This window comes from Harpegnathos saltator, unplaced genomic scaffold, assembly GCF_003227715.2.
Source record: "Harpegnathos saltator strain DR-91 unplaced genomic scaffold, Hsal_v8.6 scaffold210, whole genome shotgun sequence".
Taxonomy (NCBI): Eukaryota; Metazoa; Arthropoda; class Insecta; order Hymenoptera; family Formicidae; genus Harpegnathos; species Harpegnathos saltator.
In genome coordinates this window covers 44,447-63,084 of record NW_020229996.1, presented here as the reverse complement: position 1 = coordinate 63,084, position 18,638 = coordinate 44,447, and the positions used below count along the sequence as shown (strand labels likewise).

The 18,638-nt window shown below is 38.9% G+C and overlaps 1 protein-coding gene across 1 annotated transcript; it reads left to right on the top strand.

Annotated features, from left to right (window-relative positions):
* The first annotated feature begins 343 nt into the window (after positions 1-343).
* LOC105186702 (RING finger protein nhl-1) lies at positions 344-15,739 on the top strand. The gene is made up of 10 exons (XM_011147092.2): positions 344-608; positions 730-872; positions 1,932-2,176; positions 2,662-2,784; positions 2,989-3,210; positions 12,214-12,368; positions 13,075-13,304; positions 14,236-14,579; positions 15,334-15,401; positions 15,483-15,739. Exons 1-10 carry the CDS (start codon positions 433-435, stop codon positions 15,703-15,705), a joined length of 1,929 nt encoding a protein of 642 aa, XP_011145394.1. The 5' UTR covers positions 344-432; the 3' UTR covers positions 15,706-15,739.
* Positions 15,740-18,638: the final 2,899 nt, after the last annotated feature.

Sequence of the window (18,638 nt, the reverse complement as noted above, 5' to 3'; positions counted from 1 at the left end):
AAATCCGTAGCATCAAATTTCACGCGATTGTTCATTAAACCGTGGATCGTTTCCAACGTGCAAAAACAAAATCAATACAAATGTGATTTCATGGTGGAGTGAATTTATCTTATCATATCGATGTTCGTGATTTAAGAAACAATATTTTTACTTATCTCATTTGAGAGGATAGGAACACGTTATTAATGGGGACTTGTAATTAAAACTAAACTTAATCAATCAAACCAAACTTATTAGTGATAATGTATAATTTCGAGATATCAAATTGCGCAAAATTATTCTGACTGATCGTACAACTGTGAAAATAGTGTTAATCAATAATGCGTTACCTGTTAAATAATTGTCCAACATTTTATGATCTAATTACTTGAATAAAATTCTGTCGTTAGTTCTTTAGTAAATAAACTGCCTGAACACTTGTGAGAAACAACGATGAAACGACAACTACCGCATCCATTACGCTCGAGCCAAGAAAATGTCAACGCATCAAGCTCGTCGTCGCAGGAGACGCGAAGAGTATCAAGAGAAATCTCCGCATCTAGCGCTCCTGAGAGAACAACAGATCCGCAGATCCTTTCGTCAAGGAGACAGATTATGCGACAACACAAGTACGACCCTTTTATAAATAATTACCGCGACGAATTTTTCGCTAGAATTCTCGTTGTTATTGATTTGACAATTATTATTTATTATTATTAATCTCTGCTTCTTTATTCCACGTATTAACAGGCAAGCTTCGGGTGGGGTAAGTGAGAATGCGTTGCAGTGTCCAATATGCAAGGACAGGTTTAAATCACCCAAGATAACGCCGTGTCAGCACACGTTCTGCCTTCAGTGTCTGAAGAATCAGGTCGCCACGTCGAATAAGAGAGGTGAAACACGCATGAGATACAGTTTTTTTACGATGGGTATTTGTGGTGTCACCGTCAAGACAAATACAAAGCTCGTATAATTAATGTTCCGATAATTCTTTTCTTTTTTCCCATGACTATAAAATTATTTCTCAATTTATCACGATAATATTTCTAGATTTTACAACGTTCGTGTCTTCTTTAAAAAGGGGAATAAATTAAAAAATATTATGCGATTGATGACAGCTGTTTTAATAAAAACATTGAATATAAACAATTAAACATACAAATGTTTAATTTAATATGTTGAGTTTTGCGGTAATATCACTACTTGATAGTTTCAATTTTTGTTTTTTTCATATGTGTTTTGAGGATTGATATTGTATGTATATTGTAAAACAACATTAAAATCAGAGCCAAAGCGAAATGCACAGCTTGTGTATGTATATTATGTCACCAGTATTAAAAGAGCTACAATCAGTCTTTATCTCTCACGATATATTTCTCGATATGTATTCTTGCGTAATCTAATTTGTTAGTACCGATATAGACGGTCACGTTGCGTGAAAGATAAGTACACCGCGTGGATTTTTGGTAAATCTGTCATCTGCGTTAATTGCAATTTAATTTAGGTTTATCTTCGAGTTCCTTACGCATCGAGCCTATGTATGAACAAAAATTCATGGTAAAAAAATTTCATTATCGATATTTCAATTATTTTATACTATATTTCCACGTGTGGATGTAGAATATTACACGATACGCGTACGATGTTTTAGCAGAATTTTTGCAGTGTAACCGCGTCGCCGGAAATTCATTTAATATCCTTTCATAATTATCGCAGCATGTCTCATTTAATTTCCGCAGGTCTGGTTCGCGTCGAACTGCAATTACAAATGAAAGAATAATATTTTATTAATTACTTATGATGAGAGAAATAACATTATGAATAATAAGATTTCTATTTCATCCCGTTGTGCCCTTCGCGCTTGAATGAGTTTAATCAGGCGGCTATACGATTTTCACACTAATTGGTGATCCTTACAGGTGACTTTATTTTAGAATTAGTGACCTTTACAGATGGCTGTTTTACCTGTCCTGTTTGTGATGCAAGCTTCGACGGTCGCGCGCCTGAGAATTTGCCCAATAATCTTTATATCGAATCGCTCTTGGCGATCAGCAGTAAAAAACAAACGAGACCGCCGAAAAGCACGGTAAGTTTCGCGCCCTTACCACCGAGGATACGGGACCGAAAATCTTCGCCGACATTGAAATGTCGCAGATGCAGCGAAATCTGCGAGAGGAAATGCAAACATTGTAAACGCGTGAGTACTCGTTAAATGATCCTCTTTGGAAAACCTGAAATTCTTATCAATATCCGGGATTGTTATGGGAAATGTAATAAGCTCAAAATTCCAGTAACTAATCATGAGCACTAAGTAAATTGCAATTAATGCGTTGAATGCCATGTTGATTGCCACATCGCATCTCGTTAAATTACGTGTAGAATATATTCAATCGCATTTGAGAAATCGCTTAAACGGCCAATAGAAAGCCAACGGAAAGCCAACAAGGTGAAAGGTATACGCGTCTCAAATTATGTTGATTTATCGTATTTTTGATAATTCAATTGTAGGTTAGGCTCTTGTATACACAATCAACGAGAATCAACAAAGCAGTCAGTGTATTAATTAAAAAAATAAATTTATTATTAAATTATTTTAAGAATCGGCTGTTTTTATGAAGTGAAGATTAACAGTAAATGATAATGACTAAAGGCTGTATCTTATGGTATTAATTTTTTTTCTAGGGATATTGTTATGCCTGCTGGAAGAAACACGTCGACGATGACTTGAAAGAAGAACTGGGCAATATAAGCGATGATCTGGAGACATCGACTGCGAGATTCAAAGAGAAAATTATCTACTTTCGAGTAATTATTATTTATCAGTCGACTTATTCGAATATTTCGTAAAAAATGTTTAAAAGACAACGGAAGGAATGCCAAAAATTCAGAATATCTTTTAGACGTCCCTTAAATATAAAAACGTGAAATCTTTTACATGATCGTTTTATTATCATCGGATAACTTGCGTCAGTGCAGATAAGCATTGATCAATTAATTTACTCGACACAGAATAAGGCGAACGAGATGAAAGATTTCATCAGCAGAGATATCGAGGCTAAGATAGCTGATCTTAACAAGAGAAAAGAGAATCGAATTAAAAAGGTGGATCACATAATTGCTACAGGCGAAATGTCGGTGGAGGATATTGAACAAAGAATGCAGAAAACTCAGGCGGAGGTAAAGGAAGGAAAAGACGTTTCATACGATTTGTTGCCTGCTAATGAAAAGAAGGTAGGATTCTTTGAATTTCTATTGTTTCAAATATTTGCGCATCAAAAAGAAACATTTACACGACGTAAGTACACATTACGTTCGTCCGCGGGATTCATAAATATTCACTATATATTTATATTTACAACTAAGAAACACGTACACACAAAGAGAGGGAGGGAAAGAAAGATCGAGTACATATGTGGAGAATCTAGATTATAAAACCCACGAAAATATTTCGAAATAATTCATTTTAGCGTTATATCAATCATATGACGACATGTTATTGCACGTCAATGTGAAAGATTCTTCTTTTCATTGTTTGTCACTTATATCCTTTGTTTTTATCAATTTTACCGCTTGATGTAATTTTTACACGTGCTAAGAGCATTCAACTCATTGTGCGATATTTCGACATTATATAGAATAGCATAAAATAGGAGAAATAGTGTTATAGAAGGGAAAAGGTGGGCGAAATCGATTCTTCCGACCCATATTTATTACGTTCCGTGCAATGCTGCAAATTTGCCTCTGAATGTATAGAGAGAAGCAGAGAAATAGAGGATGAGAGAGAGAAAAACGGGGAAAGAAGGAAAGGAAAGAGAGAGAGAGAGAGAGAGAGAGAGAGAGAGAGAGGGAGAGAGAGAAAGGGAAGGGAAAATGGTGAAAATGATCGAATAGTTAAACATATTTTACTCTCGCATCGCGCGCATCCTCTCTCAGGTTAGACTAAATAACCCGATTTTTTCACCATTCTGGCGTTAATCCCTGTTCCCTTCGCCGCATCTGAAATCTGGACCAGCGCCGTACCTGTCCCGTGCAGGACGCCTCGCAGTATTGATTACTTGAGAGGAGGAAAGCACGTGGGAGGGGGCGGATGGCGAGCACGTGGGCCTGGCCGAGGCGAGAGAACCGACGGCGGGGTCTGCGCGGAATTTTCATCGTTTGCCGCAAAGCCAATAAGGTAGACGGAGAGCGAGGCCGAGACGAGGGAGAAATGTTGGCGATAACGGGAGCATTACAATGCGCGGAAAAACCGCAAAAAAATTACTGCCGACGAAAGACGGTGAAATTCGACGCGAAGCAGAGGGAAAGAGAGAGAGAGAGAGAGAGAGAGAGAGAGAGAGAGAGAGAGAGAAAAAGAGGGAAGATGAGAGAAAAAGAGGGAAGATGAGAAAGCGGAGAAGGGAATATCGCGGTTAATACTTTGAATACTTTACAATAAGGAGATGATAAAATGATGAAAAAGAGAGGAAACAAGATAAATGGAATCGTCGATTGAAACAGCAAATAACAAAGAACCTTTCTTCGCATGAGGCGAATCGCTTTCGCAAATTATTGGGCGCATTAGAGACCCGCCAGAATCTCAAGTTTATTACAGAACCGTCGTTGATAACTGCGTCCCCTATATGTACCCTGTACAAATGATTGATTGTATATCCGGATACAATGGGAGCATGAGTCTTGGAAAAAACAAAATCTACAAAGACCGATGAAAATGTAAAATAAACATCGTGGAGCTTGCAGGTTGAAGTGTTCGATGACCATACTCGTGCGCGAACGCGGAAGTATGTCGGCTCTTCTGGCGTGAAATCGACTAAAAAAGCAGCAGTGACGATGAGAAACAAGCCGCGAGGAGACGAGAGGAGGGAATGAGAGAGACACAGGGGATGCAATGAGAGCGGGTGCCGAGCGGGGTGGGTTCGCCAACCGATAGGACCTAACCCGAGATAACGGGAGGATAATGGTGTTGGTGTATAAGGCACGAGCAGCCAGCGTCTGCTCCTGACAGCCCATTACCACTGTACAAACGCGAGCACGGCGGTCTGGTAGGATGGCGAAGGCTCTTCTGGGTCCTGTCTCTTTCTCCGCAACGCGGCTTTCCTCCTCCTCCTCTTCCTCCTCTTCCTCTCCCATTCTCTCTTCTCTCTTCGACCCTTTCACGCTCCTTCTGCTCGCTTTCTCTCTCTCTCTCCTCCTCTCCCTCTCCATCCATCTCTCTCTCTCTCTCTCTCTCTCTCTCTCTCTCTCTCTCTCTCGTTTGCTCCCCCCACTCTTTCTCTCGTTCACCCTCTTTCCGTACATCCTTCATTCTATCCTCGTCATCCTCAAGATATCGAAGATTTCCACCCCCGCAAGGGAGCGAACCAGATAATGAGATACTCTTGCGGCTTCGTCGCCATTGCATTCTACGGCGGGGAAAATGCGAAATCTCGGAGAGCCTCGTGGTACTTTCTTGTAATGTTCTTGTTTTTTTCTTTTTTCTTCTTTTTAGGGGATGGGGAGGGTAATAACGAAGGAGGAGGGACGTCTTCGGTCGATCTAGTTTAACAAGTTCATATTACTGTATAAATTATTGCAAAAGTTGTGGATATATTTGAAAATAACAAAGTGGAGGCTTTTCTATTCTTTTTCCATCGCGGATTACACTTTGAAATTAAATACTCTCTCCCATTCTCTCCTCTCCTCTCTCTTTCTCTCTCTCTCTCTCTGTCCTGTATTATTTTATTCGAAATCAGTATGTTAAACTAAATAAATCAATTTTAGAGTAATTAGAGAAAAGGGGAGAGAGAGAGAGAGAGAGAGAGAGAGAGAGAGAGAGAGAGAGAGAAAGAGAGAGAGAGAGAGAGTCATCGACGTCTTGTCATCAAGAGTGCTATTGTCTCAAAAATATCTCAACAATTTCGCGCGCAACGTTTGTTACACCTGTGCAACTCGCTGCGCAAGAAAAAGGTGCTGAGGCATCGTAAAAGTTTCATCTGTTGACGTCTTCGAATATCGATCGCGGCTTGTCGCGTCAACGGCAAACGCCCATTGGAAGAAAACGGGCTGCTCTCGGGATACTCTCTTGGGATAACGCCGCGCCAGTAAGAAAAGCAGGTTCCTCGGCTCGCGCATTCGCGCGAACGAGATGGAATCCATCCGGAATCAATTCACTCTGTACTCTCCCTCCCTCCCTCCCTCTCTCTCTCTCTCTCTCTCTCTCTCTCTCTCTCTCTCTCTCTCTCTCTCTCTCTCTCTCTCTTCTGCTCTCGTCTCTCGTCGTACATTCTCTCTGTCTCTTTCTCGAGGGTGGCTTTTTCGGGGTTGGTTCATAGCCACGCCCGACACCCTCGCCAAGCCACGCCCGCGACGAACCCAACACAGAATACATACACACATCACACATACACATATATACAGACAAAACACACGTGTACGCACACGCACACACGTGTACGCGCAGCACACAAGCCCAAGGCTCTGCAGGGCCCAAGGGCTAATAATTCACGTCATGAGCACACCTCACCATAAAGAGTCAGCTACAGGCACCGGCGGGCGTATATTCCACAGCGGCGGCATAAACGCTATCCAGTTGCAGTTACTGTTAATTACCGATCATCTTTTATAATTTATTGCCGCGCCTGCTAGCCCGGAATCCGGCGAGCCCGGAAAACTCACCATCCCGATGACTGACTGGCCTGACAATTATGTAACGCGCCGCCGAATCATTTCGCCAAAGTCACTCAGTTGCCGAGAGACTCGTCATCGCTCGATGATCATCCGATGAATGATGCAGTCCGACACTATTCCGGCCTGCCAATTAAGAATCGTTCTACCGCCCGTTAAGTAATCGCCACCAAGTAATTCATCTCCGCGTAATCGCGCGCGCCGACAATATCTTGTCACGTCCGCGTGGCCGTTCTTTTTTTTTTTCAACCATTCAATGAGAGCATCATAACGAACAATAGCCGAAATAGGATTATTTAACACTGATTTATTTTGTCTTCTATCGATGCAATCTCACGCGTCATGGATTGATTAATAATAAGCCAAAGATACGTTTGATTATTCGACTTTTTAAGAGAACTGATTTCGCGTGAGTTTACCATCCACATCGTCCATTATCATTATGAAATAATTAGATATGTATTAGATAATCGCGATTATCAATATCGTTCCTTTATACATAAATAAATAAATAAATAGATAAATATACACACACATACACATATATATATACATATATTCTGTAATGAGCTGCTCGCACGAATTACTAATTGCACAAAACTTTTTCTTCATTAAAGATATTTCTAAATTATCAAATTTATCTAAAGATATAAATATATATTTTTTTTAATGTCTAAATTTCACGAAAAGACTTACTGAAAAGCACGACGTTTTTTTTTTGTAAGAAGTCAGTTGAGATCTAGTAGGAATTTTCTCTCTAGTACAACTCTCCTGTCCCATTAAATGCAAGCAGCGGCAAAACTAGGCAGTACAATGTCGACATTTCCTGTACTGATAACATCCTTAACGAGTTGGAAAATCAGTGGGATCACAGGACGGCGCTTCGTTACAGAGCACGACGTGACCCCTCCCGACTTGTCGGTGGCCGGTAGTTGGCCCCTAAAATTAGCCACAGTGACATATTGAAGAGCGCGCGTCGCAGACCCCCCCTAAGACCCCCTCGACGAGGCGCACACAAAGCCGTTGCCCTGGGAAAATCAACTGACGCGTAACTAAACGGTGTATCATTAATTTCGACGTATGTTTATATCGCGCCGGTTAAGGAGTACGTGTGCGGGGCGTCGAGTCTCCAAACCGGCTCATTTGCGCGCCAAAAGCTGCTAGAAAAAGCGGCAAATTAGCCGCCAGCGTGGAACGGAAGGGAAGGTGCAGCGTCGCGCGTCGGGAACGAGTGGAGTAGTTTAGGACGGACTTTTCTCTGTATGATTTCTTCTTCCGATATCTCTTTCTCTTTCTCCTCTGAATGTCCCATGAGATAATAATTGAGCCAATTATAAATCATCTTTCATCTGTCACGCGGCGGATAAAGATTATTCTCGGATAAATAAGCAGAATTAAACAAAGAAAAAAGTTTGGTTGGATTAATGTGACAATGAACGAACCAAACGCATTTTGATTGGAGAACAGAATTCTTGAAGAACCAAATTTGATCCTAAAGATAATTCTAAGAATCAGAAATTCTGCTTTCTCCGACAAAATGCGTTCGAGTCGTTTACCGTCACGTTAATTCAACCAATTCTTTTTTTCGTGTATATTATATTTATTTGGTAATGACGTCATAGAATTGTAAAAATCTTGAAATTTCAGTTTTAGGGAACACAGCAGGGAGCGCAGGATTTTAAAATGCTTCAGAGTTGTTTAAGTTCACGTGGGAATTTTTGTAGACACTTGGTCGTCTCGCGAAATCACTCGCGGGCATCGTCTACATTTCTACCACCTTCATCTGATGATTTATTACAGCGATAATCATTGTAAGCATTACATATTTAATTGCGATATCGCCTCGACGAAAGGCGACTCGTCGTAATTGTCTCGTAAACGCGACCGATCGATTGATCAACATTGCCGAATCTCTTCCGAACGCGGCTCATTAAGGCCTCTTAATTGCTTCCTCCCTCGCCATTGTCTCTTCCCCTTGGGATTCATCCTCACGTGTTTCGCTGAAGACAATTCACGATTTACATCGCGTTCATTCGCTCTCATAGAGCGCGCATGTAGAGCGCCGTCGGACAGGAATGTCGATTCTTGGGTGACCATTTTATCGGCACGCGCGTTTCCACTGTCCACCTGATTGGCATGAAACGTATCGGCGCACCTAAGTGTCGGGAAAAAACGAGGACGAAGGCGGATTTCGCGCCGCGTTTTGAAGCCACCGGTTGAGATGCACGTTTTTAAACGATCCGACGGTTGCACGTGGCACGGAAATAAATGTCGCGAATTCGCACGTCCGCGCCGAGAGGAGAGCGAGACGGCTGCGTATGCTCGTTCGCGTTCTAGGAGATGCAATTTTCATCCCTACTTTCAAAATACCTTTTCATTTCATTCAGAAAACATACAGTTACTGTATTAAGTGGATTCAGTAGTTCTTCTTAAACAAAGTACTGTGTGAACAAATGTTGATACAAACTGAGCAAGTGCTGATATAAACAACACGTTTCTCAGATAGGAAAATGTATGCCAGCATACAAGCGAAACTGTACGTGCGGAAAATGCGCATGAAAAATATATTTTCTTTTCCGAATCAATTTAATAAAGCTACAGTTTTGTAGAGCTAGTATCTAACACAGCTACAACTATATATAGAGTTAAAATAGATGTAGCTCTGTATTAAATAATAATCGTTACTTGAATCATGTTTCTAGTGAGACGTTTAACTTTGAGACTACAGTTAGACTGCAGTTAGAACTGCAATTAAATAGATCAGACATTTCCACTGGAATCGCGATTGCACGTACAATATATCACGCATATCAAATGTGATTGAACTGAAAAATTCATTCTAACTTTAAATTCAGATTTTTCTTGCGGTCTTAGAGATAACGATCTCAAATAACGCTATCGATATGGATATACAAAATCAACATGCAGGTCAGTACGATAATAATGCAGAGGTTGCCGAAAAAAATCTCACCTTGATTTTGTCGATAACGATATTTGCAGTACTCCCAGTTATGATGAATATAACTAATTTTTCCCCAAATCGTTTATGATAGGAGACAAGTCTCATTGAAAATTCTTCATTAGAGTGTAGAATGCTCGTATTTTGAACTCTTTTTATCGAAAAAAGTGGCTTATAAGTCTTTTGATTTGCTTATAAACTGCAAAAACTTCGAAAAACAAACGCTATTTTTATTAAAAGGGACGTCAAAATACGAGATTATGTGCCGAAAATATATCGTTTAATAGTTATCATCGATTAAATTGCGATCAATAATTTATGCTGCGCTTTCGGTCGATATATATTTTTGCAGAAGCTATTTATTCCAGAAACGATGGAATACGGTATATAAGATTTCTAAATATTTCTGTACTATTTTTTTCTAATCTCCAGGTCCTATCGAATTTTCCAATGCAAAAAAGAAATTAAGAAATTATACGAAATAAGAAATATGCTGCATTATTTATTCCCTTAACTATTACTCTTATTTATTCTGCTTAAATTCGTCATGTTTATTTCTCAGTTTCGCTTTTTTTAACATTTTCTTTAATTTAATGAAGCTTGTTTACTATCACAAACGATTACGGTGCAAAATTAGTTGCACTCATCATAACTGGAAGCACTTCAAATATCATTATCGACAAGATCAACGAGTGACTTTTTCGACAACTCGACCTATATGTTGATGTTACACCCTGTACATGTAAGTCGAAGAGACTTGTAGGTGATATATTCATCCGCGAGAGAAGACCCGATGCAATCTCTCCGAGCGAATCTAATCTTGATGACGTATTTCCAATTTAACTTCCGAACAAAATCGCGAAATATATTTTATTAAATCATTCTCGCTTGCCCTATTTATCTATCGCAGTGTTCTTCAACCTTTTTTATCTCACGATACATTTGAACCTATATTAGTTAAACTTCCACGGCACATTCAAATTATAATGATTAAAAAAAGAGTATAAAAAAGAATATAATTTTTTCCTTCATTTATTAACACAAACAAAATGCACCATCACGGCCAAAAGATAAAACAAAACAATTTATTTGCACAATTGTAATAAATTTGTACAATTTGTAATAAAGACTGTATCCACTTTAGAAATAAGCCAGTATTTATTTATTATAACAATGATGATATATTCGTATAATCAATTTAAAGAGATTTTAATTTTAATGTATATACTTATACTTACTGTGCTTTCAACTGCTTTTGAAAAGAATTTAACTAATGACTCTCTGAAAATTTTCGCGGCACACCTTAAATCCTCTCACAGCGGCATCAGTATGCCGCGTTGAACCGCGTTGAAACACGCTGGTCTATCGGTTATTATCGAGGTGCCAAAGAATCAACGAATTCCTCCTCCGATTTATGACATTTCGCCGCGATGGCCGTGATCGCCGCCGTGGTCGTCGTCGTCGTCGGAGGCCCACCGGCCGACGCAAACAGGCTTTGGGCCACCAAGCCTATTTGGTACACGTGTCCTCGCACGTTGAATCGCGGCGATCCTCCTATTCGCAGCGATCAAACGGCCAGGATGAGTGCGGTGAAGGCAGGGCAAGGGATCGGGAATCTATACAAAGGGCCCGGCACACTTAGACACGTGACCGCCGGTGGTACGACTTCGGGGTACCGTAAGTGCCAGAAAGCATTGGGACACAAAGCTTCGCCGCTCTCCTTGCTCTCCCCCTCCCCCTCTCTCTCTCTCTCTCTCTCTCTCTCTCTCTCTCTCTCTCTCTCTCTCTCTCTCTCTCTCTCTCTCTCTCTCTCTCTCTCTCTCCTCTTTATGCCGGCGATTGGCCGCAATTTAGCGACGCGTCGTTGCACACCGTGCGGGATTTGCGGTGGAGAACGTCAACTGCATTGCTCTGCATATTTCATTTCGGAACGTTCGTTCGCCGATTTATCAACGCGGAGACTCGAATGGAGGAGAGCCCGTTCCGTCGTTTCCGCAACTTCGTGTTCAGAAAACTCAAAAGTGATCGGCTGTGACCCGTTGTCCGAGCATACGGAACGATAAAACGATAATTATTAAGGAGTTGAAACTGTCGAGGAGGATAATTGTTGATAAAGGAACGATAGGAAACTGCAGCAAAGAAACTGTCGCAAAGAATTTTACATAAAAAATTGCATTTTAGTTATTTTTCCGGTTACTCTTCGGGTAACACAACGATCGATATGACGTGTACGATATTGATATGAATTAACAAACGTTATGAATTATTCACTCGCACTTTTTTATTTTATATTCTTTTACTCTTCAATTTACATAATTCGCGCGCGTTATGCTAAAGTAATCTCGTTTTGGTTTCATTCAATCGACCGACGCACATACACATATACACACAAGGCGGTTTTATCGAATCAGCAACATTATAATTAGCTGTGGTCTCGTTTATATCGTTAGTCTTGCTCGTGCCTCTCGCTTCAATTACTGGTGAAACTTTAAGCACGTCGAATGAACACATGCGTTTGTATTGATAAAACGGAAATATTAATCATATTCGTGTTTCACGGCTTTCCTCCTCTATGTAACTATACTCCAACAAACTATATATTTTATCTGTTTCAGGTGAAAATATTTCTGGACCTGCAGCAAAAAGCTACAGAGGCAATGGCAGCGATGGTCATCTGGGAATCAGAATTGCACGATATAGAAATGGGATTAGCGGAGATCAACAAACGCGGAGGATCAGTGATCAAGGAGAATGTCGGCCCTCTCTACAAGTAAGTGTATCTTTAAGTGAGTCTCATTTCATTATTTCATTAAGTTAATCGAAATTAATCGAATCGCATAACACATTGCATGCCGTGATGATCATTGGTAACTTTGGTACCGCACCACTGTTGTGTCTCATTCAATTACGTATAAAGTGCGATTAATTAATTGCATCTAAAATTGTTGACTGTGTAGCCAACAAAAAGTTGAGGAAACCAGATATATGAAGAAGAGAGAGATATATGAATCTTAAATTACATTTATTCATCGTATCTTTGGTCACTTAATTTAATAGTTAGGCTGCTGCAGAGAATTTTAAGAGAATGAAAAATTGCTAGTCGTTTGTAATGTCCGAGTGCTTTGTCATATTTTTAATTTCATTACTCTTATATCTTTCGTGATTATATCTTTTTGCAAAGATGCAATTTTTTATCCGATCCGCTAACCGACTCGAAAGTTTCCAAACATGTCGAGAAGTTTTGTAAGGAACGCCCGGAAAGTTGGAATCTTCTGGATGTCTTCCTGACATCTCGAAGAATTGCGTCTAAACTGTCCGACCAGATTTGTAATTTCGTTGAGTTTGAAGAATAAAAGCAAAGATCTCTTTTAAAAATCGCGTCGGATTTCGCGTGCGAAAAGTGGCGCGTTAATGTATATTAACCAGATAAAAATTGTGGCGTCGCGAGATCGTAAAGGTAAAAATTGGTACGACAGGCGGAAGGTTTTCACACCCAAAATAATCGTGAACCGTGACATGGTGCAGCGGCCGTCGGCGCTCGCCGTTGATTCCTGGAGGGATCACATTATCACGACCTGTCCGGGATCGGGACAGGTTGTCATTCTCGACAGGAAGTTCAGACTTATACGGAGGATTCGCCACCGAGAGATGATGGCGCCTCAAGGAGTCGCCTTCCTCCAGGAGAATGACGAAATATACGTGACAGGTTTTGACGTTTAATAGGCGAAATTAACGAAGCGTAAAATCAATAAAAGAGTTCAGACTTAATCTAATTAACATCTATACTGAACAGTAGTCCAAGTTGAGACTCAGTCAAATATCTAAGAAATATTTTATACTATTTATAGAAATCAGATATGTATCAATGATGACATTTGAAATCCGGACAGTTATGTATATAACTTTGCTTCAGAAGTGGAAACATGCAAAGTGAAAAGTTTCATATCCGCTCGTTCGAAAAGTTACACGATTGCTAAAATCGTCGAATTTCAAGTGAACCTTTTTGATTTTTACGTCTCTGTTTTTACGAAAAAATTACATGATCGTTAGTCTGATTAGAATTCTGTTTTGAAGATCATATGTTTAGTCAGTTTTAAATATATCATGACAATTATAATTACGCATCATTTTCTGTAATGGTAATTTGTATTTTTCTCGCCTGAATTTGAAATAGCAATGATGCACGTGATATCATATGAAAATACCTTACTTTTTAAAAAATATGTCCAACTTTTAATGAGCAGTAATTGCAACCGTAAATAATATTTGAAGGCTTCGTTCAAAACGGCTCGATATTTCGGAACGAAATTTCGGAACACGAATATTCGAATATTCGAATCCTCGAGAATTCATATAGGAATATTTAGAACTCTGAGGATTCAAAAATATGTACAACTAAATAAGTACAAAATTAGTTTTGTTGAGAGTTTTGAACTAAATCTTTGATTAAATTTCGAAAATTCGAAGTTTCAAAAATATCAAATAGTACCATTCGTCGTGATAATTTTTTCTCTGAATATTTTTCATGTAAATTACATTCATGTTTTGAGGAAAACTCGAGATTCGCGAAGGGTTTTCGTTTACGCGCCTTCCGAAGCGCGCATTGTTTGTTTGCAACGAACTTAATCTTTTCGTAGATAAATGGAAGCACTGCATCTTCGTGTTCAATCACAAGGGCAAGCTCGCTCGTCGCATGTGCAGCAAAGGTCAAGGAGAGTCGCAGCTGCGCTCGCCGGAGGGAATCACCTTTTACTTGGAACGTAATGTGTTCTACGTCGCCGATACTGGAAATGATCGCATTCAGATCCTCAAGAAGGATGGATCATACCTGGGCAGCATCGGACCCATTGGCAAACGCACGAGAAACACCGTCAGATTACGTAATACTAACCCTGGCCCGAGTCATCTGAACCAGCCGACGGATGTGGCCGTCACTGCAACGCGCGTCGTTGTAGCCGACTCCGGCAGTCACAAAGTTAAGGTATTTTTTCAATAACGAACGTTTTTCTTTATCTTCTCCTGTATTTTCGTAAACTGAAATTCTGGCCGGAGAACTAAGAGTTTGTGAGTACATTAATAATTAGAGTTGTTGTAACTGTAAGTTAAAGTATATTCAAAGATAGATACACTGAGAAAAAATTGTATTAAAATTAAACAAATATTTGTTCGAATACGACTGTGAATACATTTAATTAAATTAAGCAATTATTTTCTAAAATTCAAGAAAAAAGTTTACATTCAGAGAACCTCTGTGTTTCATTTTGGAAATTAGTCGCTCTCTCTTTGTACATCACAGTTTGGTCTTCGATTTTCTCTCATGTCTAATTCCTGATGAAATCTCTTGTTTAGGACTAATTTTTGCAAAAAGAAGGTAAATTGGTAAAAAAATGTATATAAGACTCCTGACGCGTTATTATAGTGATTTTCCAGCTTGTAACGATTTTTATACGTGTAGGATATCGAATAAAGATATCACAGAATCCTATATAAATGTTAGACAAGTACGAGATGTGAAAATTAACGGATGTATTATTTTTTAATACCGCACATTTTATGAGAGTGATGTCTAGTGGTTACATACACGTACACATAGAATGATTTCAATATAACTGTATAATAATAAATGTGCGCCATGAAGCTATGAGTTTCTACATTTTATATTCAAAATATGTATAAATAACCATGAATTTCATTAATTATCGCATTCGCGCTGAAGCATTCATTTTTACACACAGATATTCGATCATAACGGACAAATTCTTCAAACCATCGGTGGCGTTGGTACATCGAAGGGTTTATTCAAGTATGATAAAGTTATTTGCTTATTACTTGCTTATTTATTGCAAAAACACAGAGTTTACTGAGAGTTGTTTTCATTCTGTAGATCGCCGGAAGTACTGAGGATCGACAAGAAGGGAAACATTATCGTCGGCGATGCCGGAAATGGTAGAGTGCAGATCTTCTCGCCGGAAGGTGAGTTTCTACGAGTGTTAGGCTCGAAAGGAACCAAGGAACGCCAATTCGGATGGGTATCGGGCGTGCTGGTAACAAATGATTACGATATCTTTGTCGCCGACAGCAAGAATAACGTTATATATTTATTTTAATATAAAGGGTATAAAAATAATAAAAAGTACTTGGACGGCAAAATATCTCGAAACCTAAGCATTTTAGAAAGAAATGTTTTAGACAAAAGTTGTACGGTTTCAAGGGCAACATAAAACAACTATATAATTTTGTTTACAGATAGCGCCACTGTCGAGATATTCACTGATTATTATTTTTCTTAAATGGAAATCTCAATTTTTTATTTTATTATCATTTTCTACTAATTAATTCGGGTAACTTTTGTCTGAAATATTTTTTTATTTGCTTAATATTTTTTATTTCCTTAATATTATTTAAGAAAAACTTGGTAATTTTTTCAATATTTAACTTACGATACCTTATTATCTATTATTAACTATTTGTCGGAAAAAAAAGTGGTACTAGACTTTCTTACCTTATTTGGTCTCAAAAATATATTGTTACAAAGCGCTCTCGATTTTGTTAATTTAACGATCTTGAAATTTCCAAAGGTCAACGAGTTAACAAAAGTTAAGATACTATTGTAATAATATTCTTGAGGTCAAATAGAATAAAAGAGTCTAGTATCACTTTTCCTTCCGACAAGTAGTTACCGAGATATCACCGAGAGTAAACAAAATAACAACCAAATATTGAAAAAGTTACCAAGTTTACCTTAAATATTTAAAAATATTAGGCAAACAAAAAATGTTTCAAACGAAAGTTGCCCAAATTTATTGGTAGAAGAAAGTGATATAATAAAAAAATTGGGGTTTCTATTTATATTATATAAGAAAAGTAATGATTAGTGAATATCTCGAAAGTATCGTCATCTGTAAATAAAATAATATAGTTGTTTTATATCCCGCTTGAAACTATACAACTTTTGTCTGAAACATTTTTTCTAAAATGCTTAGTTTTCAAGATATTTCGCCGTTCCGGTACTTTCTATACACTCTGTATATTGCTATATACATATGTAATGTATAAAATTATACAAGAATCATACGTATATAATATTGATTTTATTGTTATCTTAAAACAATTGCATAACTATACAATTGCTTGTCCAATATTTCTATCCGGTAAATATTATGCAATAGAATGTAATTTATATCAATTTTTTTGATTTGTTCTATGGTTTGGATAACATTCAGGTTTTCCTTCATCACAACTGTTTCTAATTAGCTGCTTCAAAATGGTAAATACGTGATACAAAATAGATGTTTCTTATTTTGAGTTTACATTGTTCGGATTATATCAGGTTAACGGGATCGATTTGGAAAGTCACGTCAAAATCGAGCTTGATCGAACGTAATTGTATATGGGGAAACTAATTTCAGTATTTCTCGATTCGACTGTTTCTATTCTAAGAGACGTAAACTCCAAGTTTCGTATAAACGTGTGATATTCCAGCGTTGTGACGTGCAGTTACACAATAACACACTGTGCCGATTTTAATCAGCCGTTCGTAAATACGAACCGACTGCGGTTGACGTAGCGAATGAGTTACATAATAATAAACGCAGCGTCATAGAATGTGTCGGGTGGCGTATTATGCAGTAAATAAATCTGCCATCTGGCTGTTGTGCGCGCGAAATAAAGCGTAGCTGCAAAATCCGAATGCATGCCCGTAATTCGGAAATGTCGACTTTTACGTGGAATTAAAATATCTAGTTTTCGGAAATTATGGCGGACACACCTCTGAACTTTGTTGCGTATTTTTATGTTCCTTTTCTACCTATTTGTCCAACATACTCGCGCATCACTCAGTGATTTAATTAATACAGCGAACTATACCATATATAGAAGAAAGAAATTTATTTTATTACGCTTAAATATACTTTGGATAACATATATATATATATATATATATATAAAGAGAGAGAGAGAGAGAAGAGAGAGAGAGAGAGAGAGAGAGAGAGAGAGAGAGAGAGAGAGAGAGAGAGAGAGAGAGAGAGAGAGAGAGAGAAAGAGAGAGAAAGATGTTTACAATATTAATCTGTACAGAACGGCTTTTACACTCTTTGAACTAAAAACGAATTAAATAGAACCTTCTCTATATGTTAATGGATATTAATAAAAAATATGAGATTTTCGCCGCACCACTACAGCGGATTTCCGAGTTGTAAGAGTTATGTATATAAGAGAGAACAATTTACACATCATAAAACATCATAGAAGTTTCAGTCAGTGAACTATATTCACTGCTCTGTCGATACTTTTCAACGTATCTGCTTCTCATTAAAGCGCTATGTAAACAATACATATATAAAATAATATATAATGAAATAAGAATAAAGAGAAATCCGATGCGATTTCGCAACACATGCAACCTGTGATCTTCCAAGCTGAATAAATTCCCAATCCCGATATTAATTAATTATACATTCCTTGACGATGCGTCTGATTCTTTGCGAGACCGACGTCGCGGTTAAACGGACAAACAGAATCGACAAGGCTGCGGCGGTCTGGGCGTTGTTTATTTTTCCCAAAAGCGTTTGCGTTTTCAATCGCGGGTCAAACAGAATCGCGGCACGCGAGGCGCCGCTCTCCTGCGTCTGTCTAACCAATAAATAATTTCGCAAACAAATTGATCCCCGGGGACTATAAACAGATACTTAGAGGCACGCGCTCTCTCCCCGCCCGGACGGCGAATTAAATGTCCCGATGCAGATCCGTATCGAAAGATCGAACCGCTGGACAACAGGAGATCGTTCGACGATCAGACCCCTACTGTGAGAACCGGAGTGGGCCCCGCGGCGTGAAATCTCTATTATTCCGGGGGTTCGGCGTGCCTCGAACCCGTCCCGTGCCGACCTCGCGGACATGCGTGTGCGTGCCAAAGGGGGATGCACTGGCGCTGACAGGGGGGAGTCGACCGGGGCTCGCCCCTCGAAAATAATGTAATCGCGAATTAAATGTTTGCTCGGCTATCGACCATCTCCGCCGGGACCTATCATCACCCAAGAAA